At 40.5% G+C, this 12,487-nt stretch overlaps 1 protein-coding gene across 1 annotated transcript in view; it reads left to right on the forward strand.

The window, feature by feature from the left end:
- Positions 1–12,487, forward strand: part of CHD5 (chromodomain helicase DNA binding protein 5) — a 1,029,381-nt gene that overhangs the window by 607,471 nt on the left and 409,423 nt on the right. The window contains exon 25 of the mRNA XM_086921723.1: positions 5,419–5,591. Within this exon, the coding sequence (XP_086777849.1) occupies positions 5,419–5,591 (173 nt within the window). The remainder of the gene's footprint in view (positions 1–5,418; positions 5,592–12,487) is intronic.

Consider the following 12,487-nt stretch of genomic DNA (forward strand, 5'->3'; position numbering starts at 1 on the left):
TACAATTTCCTGCCATTCCTTGGAGCTTATTATCTAGTGCTGTAACTAGTCATGCTTTGTAATTTAAATGTGCATGTCACTCTTTTATTTAGGATGCTTCTGTGTCTTCAGTCAGTCGAGTATTTTACTCGCTTGTATATATCATTGCATGATGTACCACTTTTGGCAACATTGTGAAGCTATTGAGATGAAGAAGAATGTCTAGTTTACCATTTGAAAATGTGCCTTTTTATTTGTATTCCCGTTTCAAGAAACAACATTTTTTAATTGCTTTGCTTCTAAAGTTCATAATATTCATGTTATGATGGAAAAGAGTTCCAAACTTTTTTTGTTATTTAAAAAAGTATTTTAATGTAGGTTATCCTGTGAATCATGCAGGTCAGTCCATGATTTGATCGTCAGTGTAGGACCTGCAACAAGTTCACTATATGCAAAGCTAAGCATGCAGATGTTCTGGTAAATAATTGAATGGTCACGAATAAGACTAGATACACAAAGCATTATACCACCATTGTAAAAAATTGAATCGTTATTTAGGGTGGTTGACTCTCACCTCAAGGAATAAATACAACTGTTGTCAAGAGGAAACCTTAAATTCACTAACTTACCCTGATTTCAACCTCCTGGTAGCTTTGGAACTGAGCAGACATGCTTAACTTATGGAACGTTTAAACTACTTATGCAGTAGCAAAAGAGCAATAAAGTCAAAATGACAACCAATAACATTCCCAAACTGAATAAGAAAAGTTGAGAAAAATGTAATAAACAAAATGACTCCATACTGCCAAGAATCCAATAAGGGGAAACTGAGATATGTATTTGTTTTTTTACATTTTAAGTAGAAATAGGGACAAGAAAAAGTAAAGCGACAGTGATAGTCAACGGTCGTGGTCTACTGTGACCAAGGTAAACTTGCAGGCTGACCACAATGGGGCCTAGGTCGGCTACACAAAGTGGATTGTTCTTAGGTAAAGTCTGTAGTCAGAAAGTATGAAAAAGTTTGCTAAATCCCACTAGTCTGGAGGAAAACTTTTCCAACTTTTCCAAACTTTCTACTAGTGTGCTTCAACCACAAGTGTACACTGCTAAAGGCCCCCAGGACCTCAAGGAAAGCCCTTAGGGACTCACAGGGTAGCAGACAGAGGTTACCAGCAGAGTCCTGTCCAGGTCCAGCTGCCACTGGTCAGCTGCGTACTTCCAGGAAAAGGCCTCATGCTGCTTTTTGACTAACTGTAGCCATTTAGAAAGTCAGCCATCTGACTCTTTGAGTCCAATTCAGGGATCAGGTTCAGTCCTTCAGGCCTCCTCTCAGTTCAAACACAGCAGCCCTCTTCTGATCTTCCACAGGTCCAGAAGGTGTTCTGTAAGTGGGTGCCAGAAGGTGCCACATTTATGCTGGCATGATCTAGTGGATGGGGTGACTTCTAGGAACTCTCTATCCAATATGATAAAAGGTCCCAGAGCCAACCTCGCACCCTTTCAGTAGTTCATGTTTGCCTTACTGCAAACAGGCCCAAAATGTCATGTGTCATGGCATTTTCAAGATGGTGAAAGTCTTCAGCCACACTAAACGTGGTCTCTGGGGGTTTGGGGGTCTGTATGGGAGTGCCATAAGGAAAACACCTATGTCCTCCCACATCGAACACTAAAGTCCAGTTTATAACAAGTTCTATACCTGCAAGAAACTCAGATGTCTGATAGGACAAAAGCAGGGCCTATCAGCAGCCAGAGAGAGGATACACAAGAATTGTTGTATCATTATGTCCTCTCTCTTTCAGATGTACCACATTAGCCCTGTCAAGCAGGATTTGACAGTGTTTTATCGCAGGATACCCACATCTCCCACTCTGATGGTTCTGTGGAATTTAGGGGAGTTATCTCTTCCCATTCAGGTCAGCCTATTATTTGCTTCTGGGAGGTATTTCAATCCCCATTCTCACCTGTTCAAGGCTAATCCCTGGCTGAGCTTCTGCTGGAAAGAGAATGCAAATGGGCCTCCAGGATCTTAAGGAAGGAAAAAAGCAATTTTCTAAAAGTTACTGTACTTTAATATTTACTAAAAATGTAAAGTCACCATTGAATTGGATTTTAATGACTATAAAAATAGTGCTTTCATTATTTTTCTAGCTGCTCTCATTCCAGAGACAGATTATTAGGGCCTGATTCTCAAAAGAACTGAATGCAAAAGGAAGGTTGACAGGCTGGTAGAAAGTATATGTCACCAGATACCTGTCCTGAACTTTTTAGCCAATGTATTTCCTGGGAGAAGAAATTTGTAAAATAATATTTACAACTTTAAGGGTCTGATTCTCAAACTGCAAATTACAAATTACAATTACAGAATGTACTACAAAATACAATTCTCAGACTACGTGTGGAGTTTTATGGAGTCTGCGCCCCGACGCCAGAGTCTATGGGTGCAGAGAACTCCACACACATAAGTATGGGAGTGAGATTTCATAAAACTATGCACATAGTTTTGAATTCCGAGAAAGTAAAAAACGTACTACAAAGTGTACATTTACCTTTGTGAATCAAGCCGTTAGTAATTTAACCTGTGTTCTGGTTTTCTAAATAGGACAACTTATCCTGCTACAGTGAAAATAGCTTTTTGGACATTTGAACTGTAGAGACTTGTTAACATTACTTGTCTAAATGTCCCATTTTTAAATACCATGCATCCTACATTGTGTCCTGCAAGGCTTATGTTAGAATGAATTACTAATATCTAAAAGGGAAGTTTTTTACCTTTCAAAAAGGGTCTTTTTTAACAGTTTGCACTACAGGTTTTCCAAGGCAGCAGTCAGGCTACTGAGGGTAGACCTATTGCCATGTTTGCAGTGCAGCTGTAGTGAATGGCACAATAGGTTCTGAAATCCATAAGTGGTATTTAACTTCGAGGTCCTGGTGTCACTTTCTACACCAGATACTATGCACTTATAGGCAAGTTAAATGTGCTAATTAGGAATAAAACAATGTAACCATATTTAAAGGTGGGCCATGGTCACTCTACTCCTGCTTAACAGGAATAAAGGGCACAGGGTTCTAAAGCCAGCAGAGCAGATAGGGCAAAAGACTAGGGTGACCACACAAAAAAGGGAGTTATCCTAAAAACATGATATCACATGCAATATCTCATTACACAATTATTTCATTCACTACTCTACCACTAGATCATGAGGTAGGTTGAGGTAAGTGTATATATGCACTACTTTTAAAGATCTGGTGGTAGACAATGTTGTGGATACATTAGGTCTGGAATAGAAATAGTGGCATTCAACCAAGTAAGACTCATCTAATATGTTTTGGCTGCAGATGTTTCCTTCAATGGTGCATTTGCTTGTAGCCTATTTTCTGTTTGAGTGTTGGAGGGCAGAAGATATGCATCAACCCTCTTTCAGGTCATTCGTAGAGTCATTCCAAAGCGAGTGAGGATCCTATTGTCGGAGTCGTATTGCCCATCAATCCTGATTTCTGTTTTTCTGCCTTACAAGAGCCATGTCATTTCTTAAAATGATCAAATCACGTTGTTATGATTGTATGGAGTCATCTTTCATTGAGTAAAAATGTTTTACACGAAATATGGGGAAGTGTTGTGTCATTGTTTTTATGGTTAATTAAAATGTATTACTTGTACACTATATTTGATTAACCTTTTGTTTTTCAATAGCAAACACTTACTTCAGGAGTTGATTTTGAAAAAAAAAGGGGCATATTTACAATGAAGTAGCGGAGCACTGCATTAGCCTCCTTGGCTGAACACTGCTCGACCACTTCAGAAACACAGGGCTGCACCATATTTACAACAATATGGTGCAGTCCTGCGTTTCCTCCTTTCGCTTGTGCTAAATTTAGCGGACTAGCGCTAACGCTGGCACCCCTGCACCATAGTGCAAGGGTGTCTGCTTTGAGGGGAAGATTGTTTATGTGCAGGAAGGTTTTCTTTCCTGCACGTAAACAATCTTTAAATGGCGTTTTGTAACTTTTATGTGTGCTGCTTAATGCAGCAGACATAGAAGTTGCAAACCGTCATTTCTTTTTATTGTTCATGTTGAGGAAGGGAAACCCAGCGCCTTCAGACTCTCATGGGTGAGTAGCGCACTTCACAAATCCCTGATTGATTGATTGATTAATTGACACCTTCCTGCACATAAACAATCCATGGTGTTATGCTGTTTCTATGTGTGCTGCTCAACGCAGCACACATTGAAACATCAAAAATGAGGAGAAATAAAGGTTTTCCTTCGTCTTAATTTTGGCACTGCCTCCTATTTACGCCACCCTTGTAAATAGGGGGCAGCATCAAAATCAATGAATGTTGTGGTGGAACGCCCACAGCAACACCCATTGCCCTCCCCTTTCATGCTAAGTACAGCATGAAAAGGTGCATAATTCACAATGCAGCGTTAAGCCACGTTAAGTGGATTAACGCCGTCTTGTAAATAAGGCGAAGCCCCATCACCACCACAATGTAATTGAAAGTGACATTGTGTTGGTGATAGGGGCTTGTACATATACTAATAAATGTGCTAACATTTGGTAGATGGCTGTCAAAACCGATGGCGGCCCGGCTGTCCACTAAGCTTTTAGTACCCTGTCAGGAACCGCCATGACTGCAGTTCCTGTCATGATACAGATATCCCCTCTGGGCCAGCAGTGATCTTTAAATTCTGCAGATTGCAGTAAATCAGGATGGGTGATGTAATGTCCTCTGCCATCCTGACAGACCGAGTACTCTCCACCAACGTCTAACATTTTTCTGTCTGAAACAATAGTGTGGGGCAGGAATACGAAAACTGTGCAACTCTGTTTCTTGGCAGAATATGCAGGTTGTGCACCTGCTGACAATCGGAATATGTACGGTTAGGTAAAATATGTGCACCTGGCAGTGCAACAAATATATGCTTGGAACCAGGACATTATCTTGAACAGCTGCACCAGCTCAGCCTAGTTCTGAGCATCCATTCTTTGTATTTACAGTGTCGAAACAACATACATTTAACTCAGGATTGTATTCAAATTGGTGCATGAGCCGCAGACAGCAAAGCTCCGCCGCAGAAAGAGACATTCACTGCTCACTGTTTCCTAGCTGCGCATTCTGTAGCTTATGCAATAGCCTGGACAAATTCAGAGTAAAATGAATACGTGATTATGTGTATGTTTGTACTTTTATGGATAATGTATATCCGAATAAAGATTATTGACTTGACTTGACATGAATACACTTTAGAAACTGCAAATGGAAAAACCACAGGCACTCAGCTCTGTGCTGAACCAGTACCGCTGTTCATTATATGATCACACATGTAAAACCTTTATCTAGGTTCCCAAATACCAATAAAGATATTCTTAAAACTGAACTATACATCTCACGTACATGTTTCTTACATATTGCCCTTTTTGCCTTGAACGCTTTAGGTGATAACAAGGAAGTTGAGGACATGAGCGTGATTCATTACGATGATGATGCAATTTCAAAACTCTTGGATCGGAACCAGGATGCCACAGATGACACTGAGATTCAGAACATGAATGAATATCTCAGCTCCTTCAAAGTGGCCCAGTATGTTGTGAGGGAAGAAGATGGCGTGGTAATATGATATGTAGATTCATGTCTTTGATTGTGCAACCTCTGCTTAGGTTTCCTTTATTTCAAAGTCTTTCAAAGAACTGATGTATGCACTTCTCTAGCCATCAAGGGATACACAAAAATTCAATATAGGGTACCACGCCTTAAAACACATCACAATCACACATTCTGCCATCTATCGAATGACCCACAGCTCGACAGGGAGGCAGTCATCTTCTACAGCTCTAACGTTATCTTATTCTCCACCACCCAGATTCTCCTTTACATCCTAAGCTTCTCCCAATACTCCCCAGTGTGAGCCTTCCATCAGCTCCAGTCTCAGACAAAAATATCTATCCACACTTGCACAAAATCACATTTTGATCTCCTTATCTATATCACTCCTTCCACTCATCTCATTCATATGATATACATGTGGAGAGACTGAAGTAAGATAGCAGCTTAACACCCAATTACGCAAGAGATTGGAATAGGCAGTGTTACCACAAACAATAAATTCCTCTCAAAATCAGTTCACCAATCAAAACCTTATGATCAACTAAACAACTCACATTACACTCACTCTTACCAACACATTCTACTGAGTCATCACTTTGAGATTTCTCACACACATACACATTACTCCTTCCTGTTCTTGTTCCACTCTGAATCTAGAATGCATTCTTAGATATCTGAAATTCTCTTCAATGTCTTCTTCTAATTAAATTTTTCTTGTTTCTTCCCTGTTTTTTCTAATTTGCACTTTTATCTCATTATACTCATTTATAAATTCACTTTCCACATCACAGGTTACACAAACTTGTTGTTGGTCATATCAGTTTCCATGTTGGTATGTATAATATATTGCAAATTATTAGAAATAGACTTTAAACCCTTATAGCCTCATTACGATGCTGGTGGGATCAGCTTCCGCTGTCCTGTCGGAGGCGGTCGGACTTCCCAAATCTCGTCGTAAGTAGTTGGTCCGACCACTGAATTACGGTGCATGCATCATGTACTTCGACCTACGGGTGACAGACCACTGACTCTGACAGCCTTTCTCCAACCGCGAGATGGCGTTCAGAGAAAAACAGCATCCATAGGGCAGTACAGGGATCTCCGACCGCCATCCGGATTACGATGTGGGTTCGTGATGACCCAACCATGGCGGTCCGACCGGCTGGCTCAACTCATCAGAAACGTAGGAGTTCAGGTGCATAGTTACCCAAATAACCTTCTTCCCAGCAGTCTCCGCTGTGGTTCCCTTTCTCCAGGTCCCCCTACTCCTGGGCAGCTGAATCCCGATGATGCTGATCCTGTGGGAGCCGTAGTCCAGGTAAGTTCTTCTGTGGTATGTACCCCATTGACTGGACTGTGCACATTTCGCCACACTCCAGTAATGGGGTACATGGTGCAAAAGGCATAGCCCCACATATGTCATGCATGTGTGTACAGTATATGTGCTCTGCGGTAATAGTGGATGCATCATAATATGGCGGGGGGAACCTTTCCGACCTCGGCTGTCTGAAAGGGCTCTCAAAAATGTCAGTCAGATGGTCGGTCCAACCAGCATTGTTTCCAGAAGATCTTCCAAAGAAATAATGTTATCCGTATGGTAGGGTGCTAGAAATTCTTGATCAAAGAAATAATGAACAAAGACATTACAGGAAACAGAATAAGTCAAAGTAGCTTGCAAATAAATTACACCATCTGACACCGAAGTTAGAGGAAATTTGCAACTGTAACAATTTTTACTCTCCTCGTGTTCATACAATCGATCAATAAATTTGAGTAGACATTCTCATAAAAAGTTATCTATAAACTTGTCATTAAGTGTCAGCTTCTTGTCTGTTATACTATTTTGTGTAGTGGGTAAAACTTAACTGTTAGGGCCCGATTCCATTCCGACATCGTTTTGGAACTGGAACCGAATGACCTCCTGTCGTCAGTTCCAGTCCAGGAAGTAGGATGCAACCGAACCCTGTTAGGTCGCAATCCTATTGTTTACAATGGGTGCATGCATTCTGAACAGAATGCATGCTCTCATTGCAGAGAGCAGAGGTGCACTTCATCCGTGCACCCTGTGGCAGGCACCTCTAGATGCCTGCCACAGGGTGCAGGGATCAACGGGAGGCCGACATTTGGCAGCCGTGCACCCATGGGGGCCCTGCTGGGAGCCTCCAAAGACAGATTCCCAATGACTTTCTGTATCTGTAAGGCCAGCACAGAAAGGCAGTGGGAAGCTGCCATCACATTCCCTTGTCCGAAAAGAGCTGGCCGATGAATTACTGCAGGTTTTCCGAATGGCGGACAGGCTCTCCGAGCCCGTTGGAGGCCATTCGGAAAACCGATTTGGATTCCTTTCTAACCGACCCCATCAAAATGGATAAGTCTGAAAGGAAACCGAACAGGCTTTTCCGATGCGGTCTGAGCCATTCCCAACCACTTCGGAATCGGGCCCTTAGTAGGAGAATCCTATCCAACTGGTGAGCGAAGCACAAGAGTAAGCCAACTAGAAATACCATTAAGACTAATAAAATGATGTATCATTTTGAGCAGTATCTTTGATCGCTAATTGCCATACTTCGTCTAATTAAAATAGAAAATTGGAAATTTAACCTCAATTTTTTAAATGGAAAAAATAAAACTTCAGTAAAGTTCAGTCTTTTATATCTTTCCATGTATTGAGATCTCACAGGAATGGAAACCTTTAAATCTTCAAATGATAACTAAGGTACAAAACAAACAGACTCTAACTTGAAATATTGTACACAAAAATCGTGTTCATAAATCAAAAGAAGGAAAATCCCTCTGTTGTTTTGTACTCAATAGTTCCTGATGGTTCCTTTTCAAAAGTAAATTGAATACCTGTTAGATCATGGACTTCTACATCATCATCCTCCGATTCTGTATTTCCTAAACATGACCTTTCAGGAATTGCATACTTTTGGTTTGGCACTCTCATTAATCTCTTAACTGCTGGCTGTTTGCTAACACTGTAATCGGAGTCTTGTTCTTCTAGTTCTGACTCTTCTCTGATTACCTTTTGTCTATAGACATTCTTGTGAAGTCTTTTTCCTCCTCTCACAGGCTCAGATCACATAAAACTTGACTCACAACCTCATTCCCAGATTCACCCATGACAACCACTGAATTCTCTTTTTCACTTGCTACAGTTCTGTCGAAAATCAGTTTGATTTTTATCTTCCACGACAAACTGTTTTCCTCTGTGGGTTTTAGAATCTCGTTTTTTCAGCTTTGTTCTTTAATTCTGAGTTTTTCCATCTTTTGTTTGCTTCTGTCTGATCTTCTTGTTAAATTTGATCTTGATCTTAATTTTTATTATCCCCCCCTTTGAATCCATGCAGCGAACTCAAACTTAAAATTGTGAATCAGCAGTGTTGTCACTATTTTTTCATTTGCAGCCTTCAGTCTCTTTGTGTGGGTTGTGTGCATCCACTTTTTTAAATCCTACACATTTTACTCCGGTCTTTTTCACGTGGAACATATGGTAGGGTCCCTTCTACCTTGGCTCCAAACAGGACTTATGGGCACACTTCCTCACCAGTACGCAGTTCCCAGGTTGGATGCTATGTCATGGTTCTTCTTTTGGTGTTGCCAGATTCACCTGATAAGAGCATACAACATTAAATAGACTTTTGCAGTAATCCAGTAAAACGTCATCACTTATAAACACGATTGCATCGGAAGGAATACAATCATGCCCCTCCCCATTAAAATCTCATGAGGGCAGACATCTGTCTTCTTATGTGGCATATTTCTCATGCTCTTAGGAAGTAAGTCTGACCATTTCATTAACATTGAGGCACAAACTTCCATCAACTTAGATTTCAGATTGCCATTAACTCGCTTTACCACTCCTGATGCTTCGGGTCTGCTACTACAACTGAACTTTTGCTCTGGTTGTAAGACTGTGCACACCAGTAAGTACCTTTATCTGATTCTAAAGAAGTTGCAAAATCAAATCTAGGAATCAATTCTTTCATTTATAATTTGGGTTCTGTCAGCTCACCTAGATAGGTAGGCTTCCACGCCAACACCATACTGGCTGTCAGTGTAGATTATAGCACTCAATCCATCAGATAAGCAACATGCTCTTGTATGTGGAATTCATTCATTCTGCTGCTTGTGCTGAAGTTACATCACACAAGCATGATGCTTCCACAATATTTGATGTGGTGCAGACTGCGTATGCTGAACTTAATGTACCATGATGGTCTTTCAGTCATAAAACATCCACAAATGGAATTTGATCAGCTTGTTCAAGTAGAATGTCTTGTATGTCTGTCCTTGGCTTGGTACACAATCCTGTCACATCACTGCAATCATGATCACTAGCCTCTTCATCCCTATCTGCCTGCAACTGGCAAAAGGTCTGCGGGATATATGGGTATGCACTAACTGTTTTTCAAATGCTCAGTTTGTGTACAAGTCAACAAAATTTCAGCTGAATGAGGGACAAACACAATAAGCGTATACCCCATCACAATCCATTTGCGTTGCTGAATTGCAAGGCAAACTGCTGCTATTGATTTTAGGTGCCCAGGAAGTGCAACAGCAATTGGATCTAATGTGGCAGAGAAATAATTCACAGGCCTCTTGATTTCCCCAGGTTTTTGTGTTAGAACTGACAATGCACAGTCTTTTTTTTCATGACAGAATATGTACAGATATTTTCCTTAATTCAGCATTCCTATAGTGGATGCACCACAGGGTTTATCTCTGAGTTCAAGAAAGGCACTCATGCATTTGTCATCAAATGGCACTGTATCAGAAAATCGCTGTGAGTAAGCCTCACTAAAGACTTTGTAATGAAGGAAAAGTTTGGAAACTACTGTCTACAGTAGCCAACCAATCCAAAAATCATCCCCACTTCTCTTTGTCTGCTTGGTGGATTCATTCTCGGGATTGCAGAAACATATTCTTTAGGTGCTTTTTACTGCCCCTTTTCAACCTGGTAACCCAAATATATAACCTCTTTAATACAGGTGCTGCATTTTTGTGGGAGACACTTTATGCCTATTGTCAGTAAGATGGTTCAAGAGCGCAATAGTATCCAACTTGCAGTCTTCTTTTGATTTAGATGCGACCATCAAGTTATCAATATAATGCACCAGCGCTGAGTTGAGGGCCGTTACAGATTTTACTAATCTTTTCTTAAGGATCAGGCTAAATAATGAAGGGCTTTCCATATGCCTTTGTGGGATGTGACACCACTCAAGAACTTTATTTAAATATCTGAACGCTAAAATATATTTGCTATACGCACAAAAAGGAATGGAGAAGAATGCTTGGCACAAGTCAATGACTCTGTATTATTCTGCTTCCATAAGAATCGTTCACAAAATCACAGAAAGATTTAGTACTATAGGACAACATGGCCCATCACAGGCAAATTACAAGAACTACCAAGGTCATCTTTTAAAATACCATGGGGCTCATTTACAAGCCCCTTGTGCCACCCTTACATCACTTTTCCCATGTTAAAAGTGACGCAAAGGTGGCGCAAGGGGCTTGTAAATCTGCCCCAAGTTCTATTGTTTTCTCAGTTACGGTTTCATGCCCTCCTCTGCTTCCCATATAGTTTTGTACTGAGAAGTTCGGCGATAAACTGAATTTAGTTTCACTCTGAATTTCACTGACTCTGCGTTTTTAATCAACGCTATATCTTTACCTGTAAAATCCCATACCCCTACTTTCACTGTACGTCTTAAATCAGGCGGCGAATCTTCTTTTGTGAGAACTGGGAACAAATGAACTATCGATTCTAGCGATTTTTTTAAAATTCAGAATCTGTATTTGAGTTGCTATACTATCCTGTGTGCAATAAATCACATGATTGATTTTGCAGAGAAGATCCCTACCTAATAGGTTTACAGTACTCATGTCACAAATTATAAATTCACAGTCATTCTCAAGTGGGCCAATTTTAACAGGACATTTGCTGAAACCTGAAGCCTTATTAGACATTTCTTTATTATGGATTCTAGCAACTTGTACTTCTTGTCCAGAGAGGGGTAGGTTTGGCATCTCCGTGGGACTAACCATGGAGTATGTAGCACCTGCATCAATTAAAAATTATACTGGGTGGTAAGTCACCTCACCATCTACATATTGGTCACTCTGGTCTACCTCTACGATTGTGCATTGTCTCTGCTTTTGCATGTTCTGTATAGAGGCCAGTTGAGCTTAGTGAACTATCCCAAGTTAACTGCATCTTTTTTTAATTTTACTGCACCTGCGGAACAAAATCGTAATGAATTTGATCTGGATTCTGTCTACATTGTTGTTTCCAGTGTCCAAGGCACCCACAATAGTAGTAAGGATTGCTCTTCCTTAACATGTTTGTATTCACATTTGTTCCATTTGAGTTATTCAACTTTCTAGGCCGTGCACCAATACAATCACTGCAGTACTTCGAGTACTTGCACATTTCAACAATACTCTTAGTCTGCCTACACCCCATACTCAGCTGTATCTGAAAACTGAGCTCTTTATGTGAACCCCTTATGTAAAATCCACTAATGCCTTCTTTTGTCAGCTCTTCGATTCCACTGTACTTTCTATACATCTACATTAGCCTCAGTGAAAGGCATGAACTGACTTTTTTGGCTGTAGAGTAGCCCTCATAATCTTTGACCAATTCACTTCTTTCTCTAGAACCTTCTCTTTCAAATTCACACTTAATTCCTTGTATTTTTCCATAACAACAGAAGCTGGACTATTATGAGGAAGCCCTCTTTCATGTTCTTTTGTTGCCCATGTTACAGTCACTTTGCACTCAACCCGTAAATCTTTGGGGACAGTAATTTCAAACCACGTATTCAAATCTACCCAAAATACCTTTGACATTTTCACTAATCCCTTTACATCTATATACCATTTACCATATCTCCC

The sequence above is a fragment of the Lissotriton vulgaris genome, chromosome 5, assembly GCF_964263255.1.
Source record: "Lissotriton vulgaris chromosome 5, aLisVul1.2, whole genome shotgun sequence".
In the NCBI taxonomy this organism is placed as follows: domain Eukaryota; kingdom Metazoa; phylum Chordata; class Amphibia; order Caudata; family Salamandridae; genus Lissotriton; species Lissotriton vulgaris.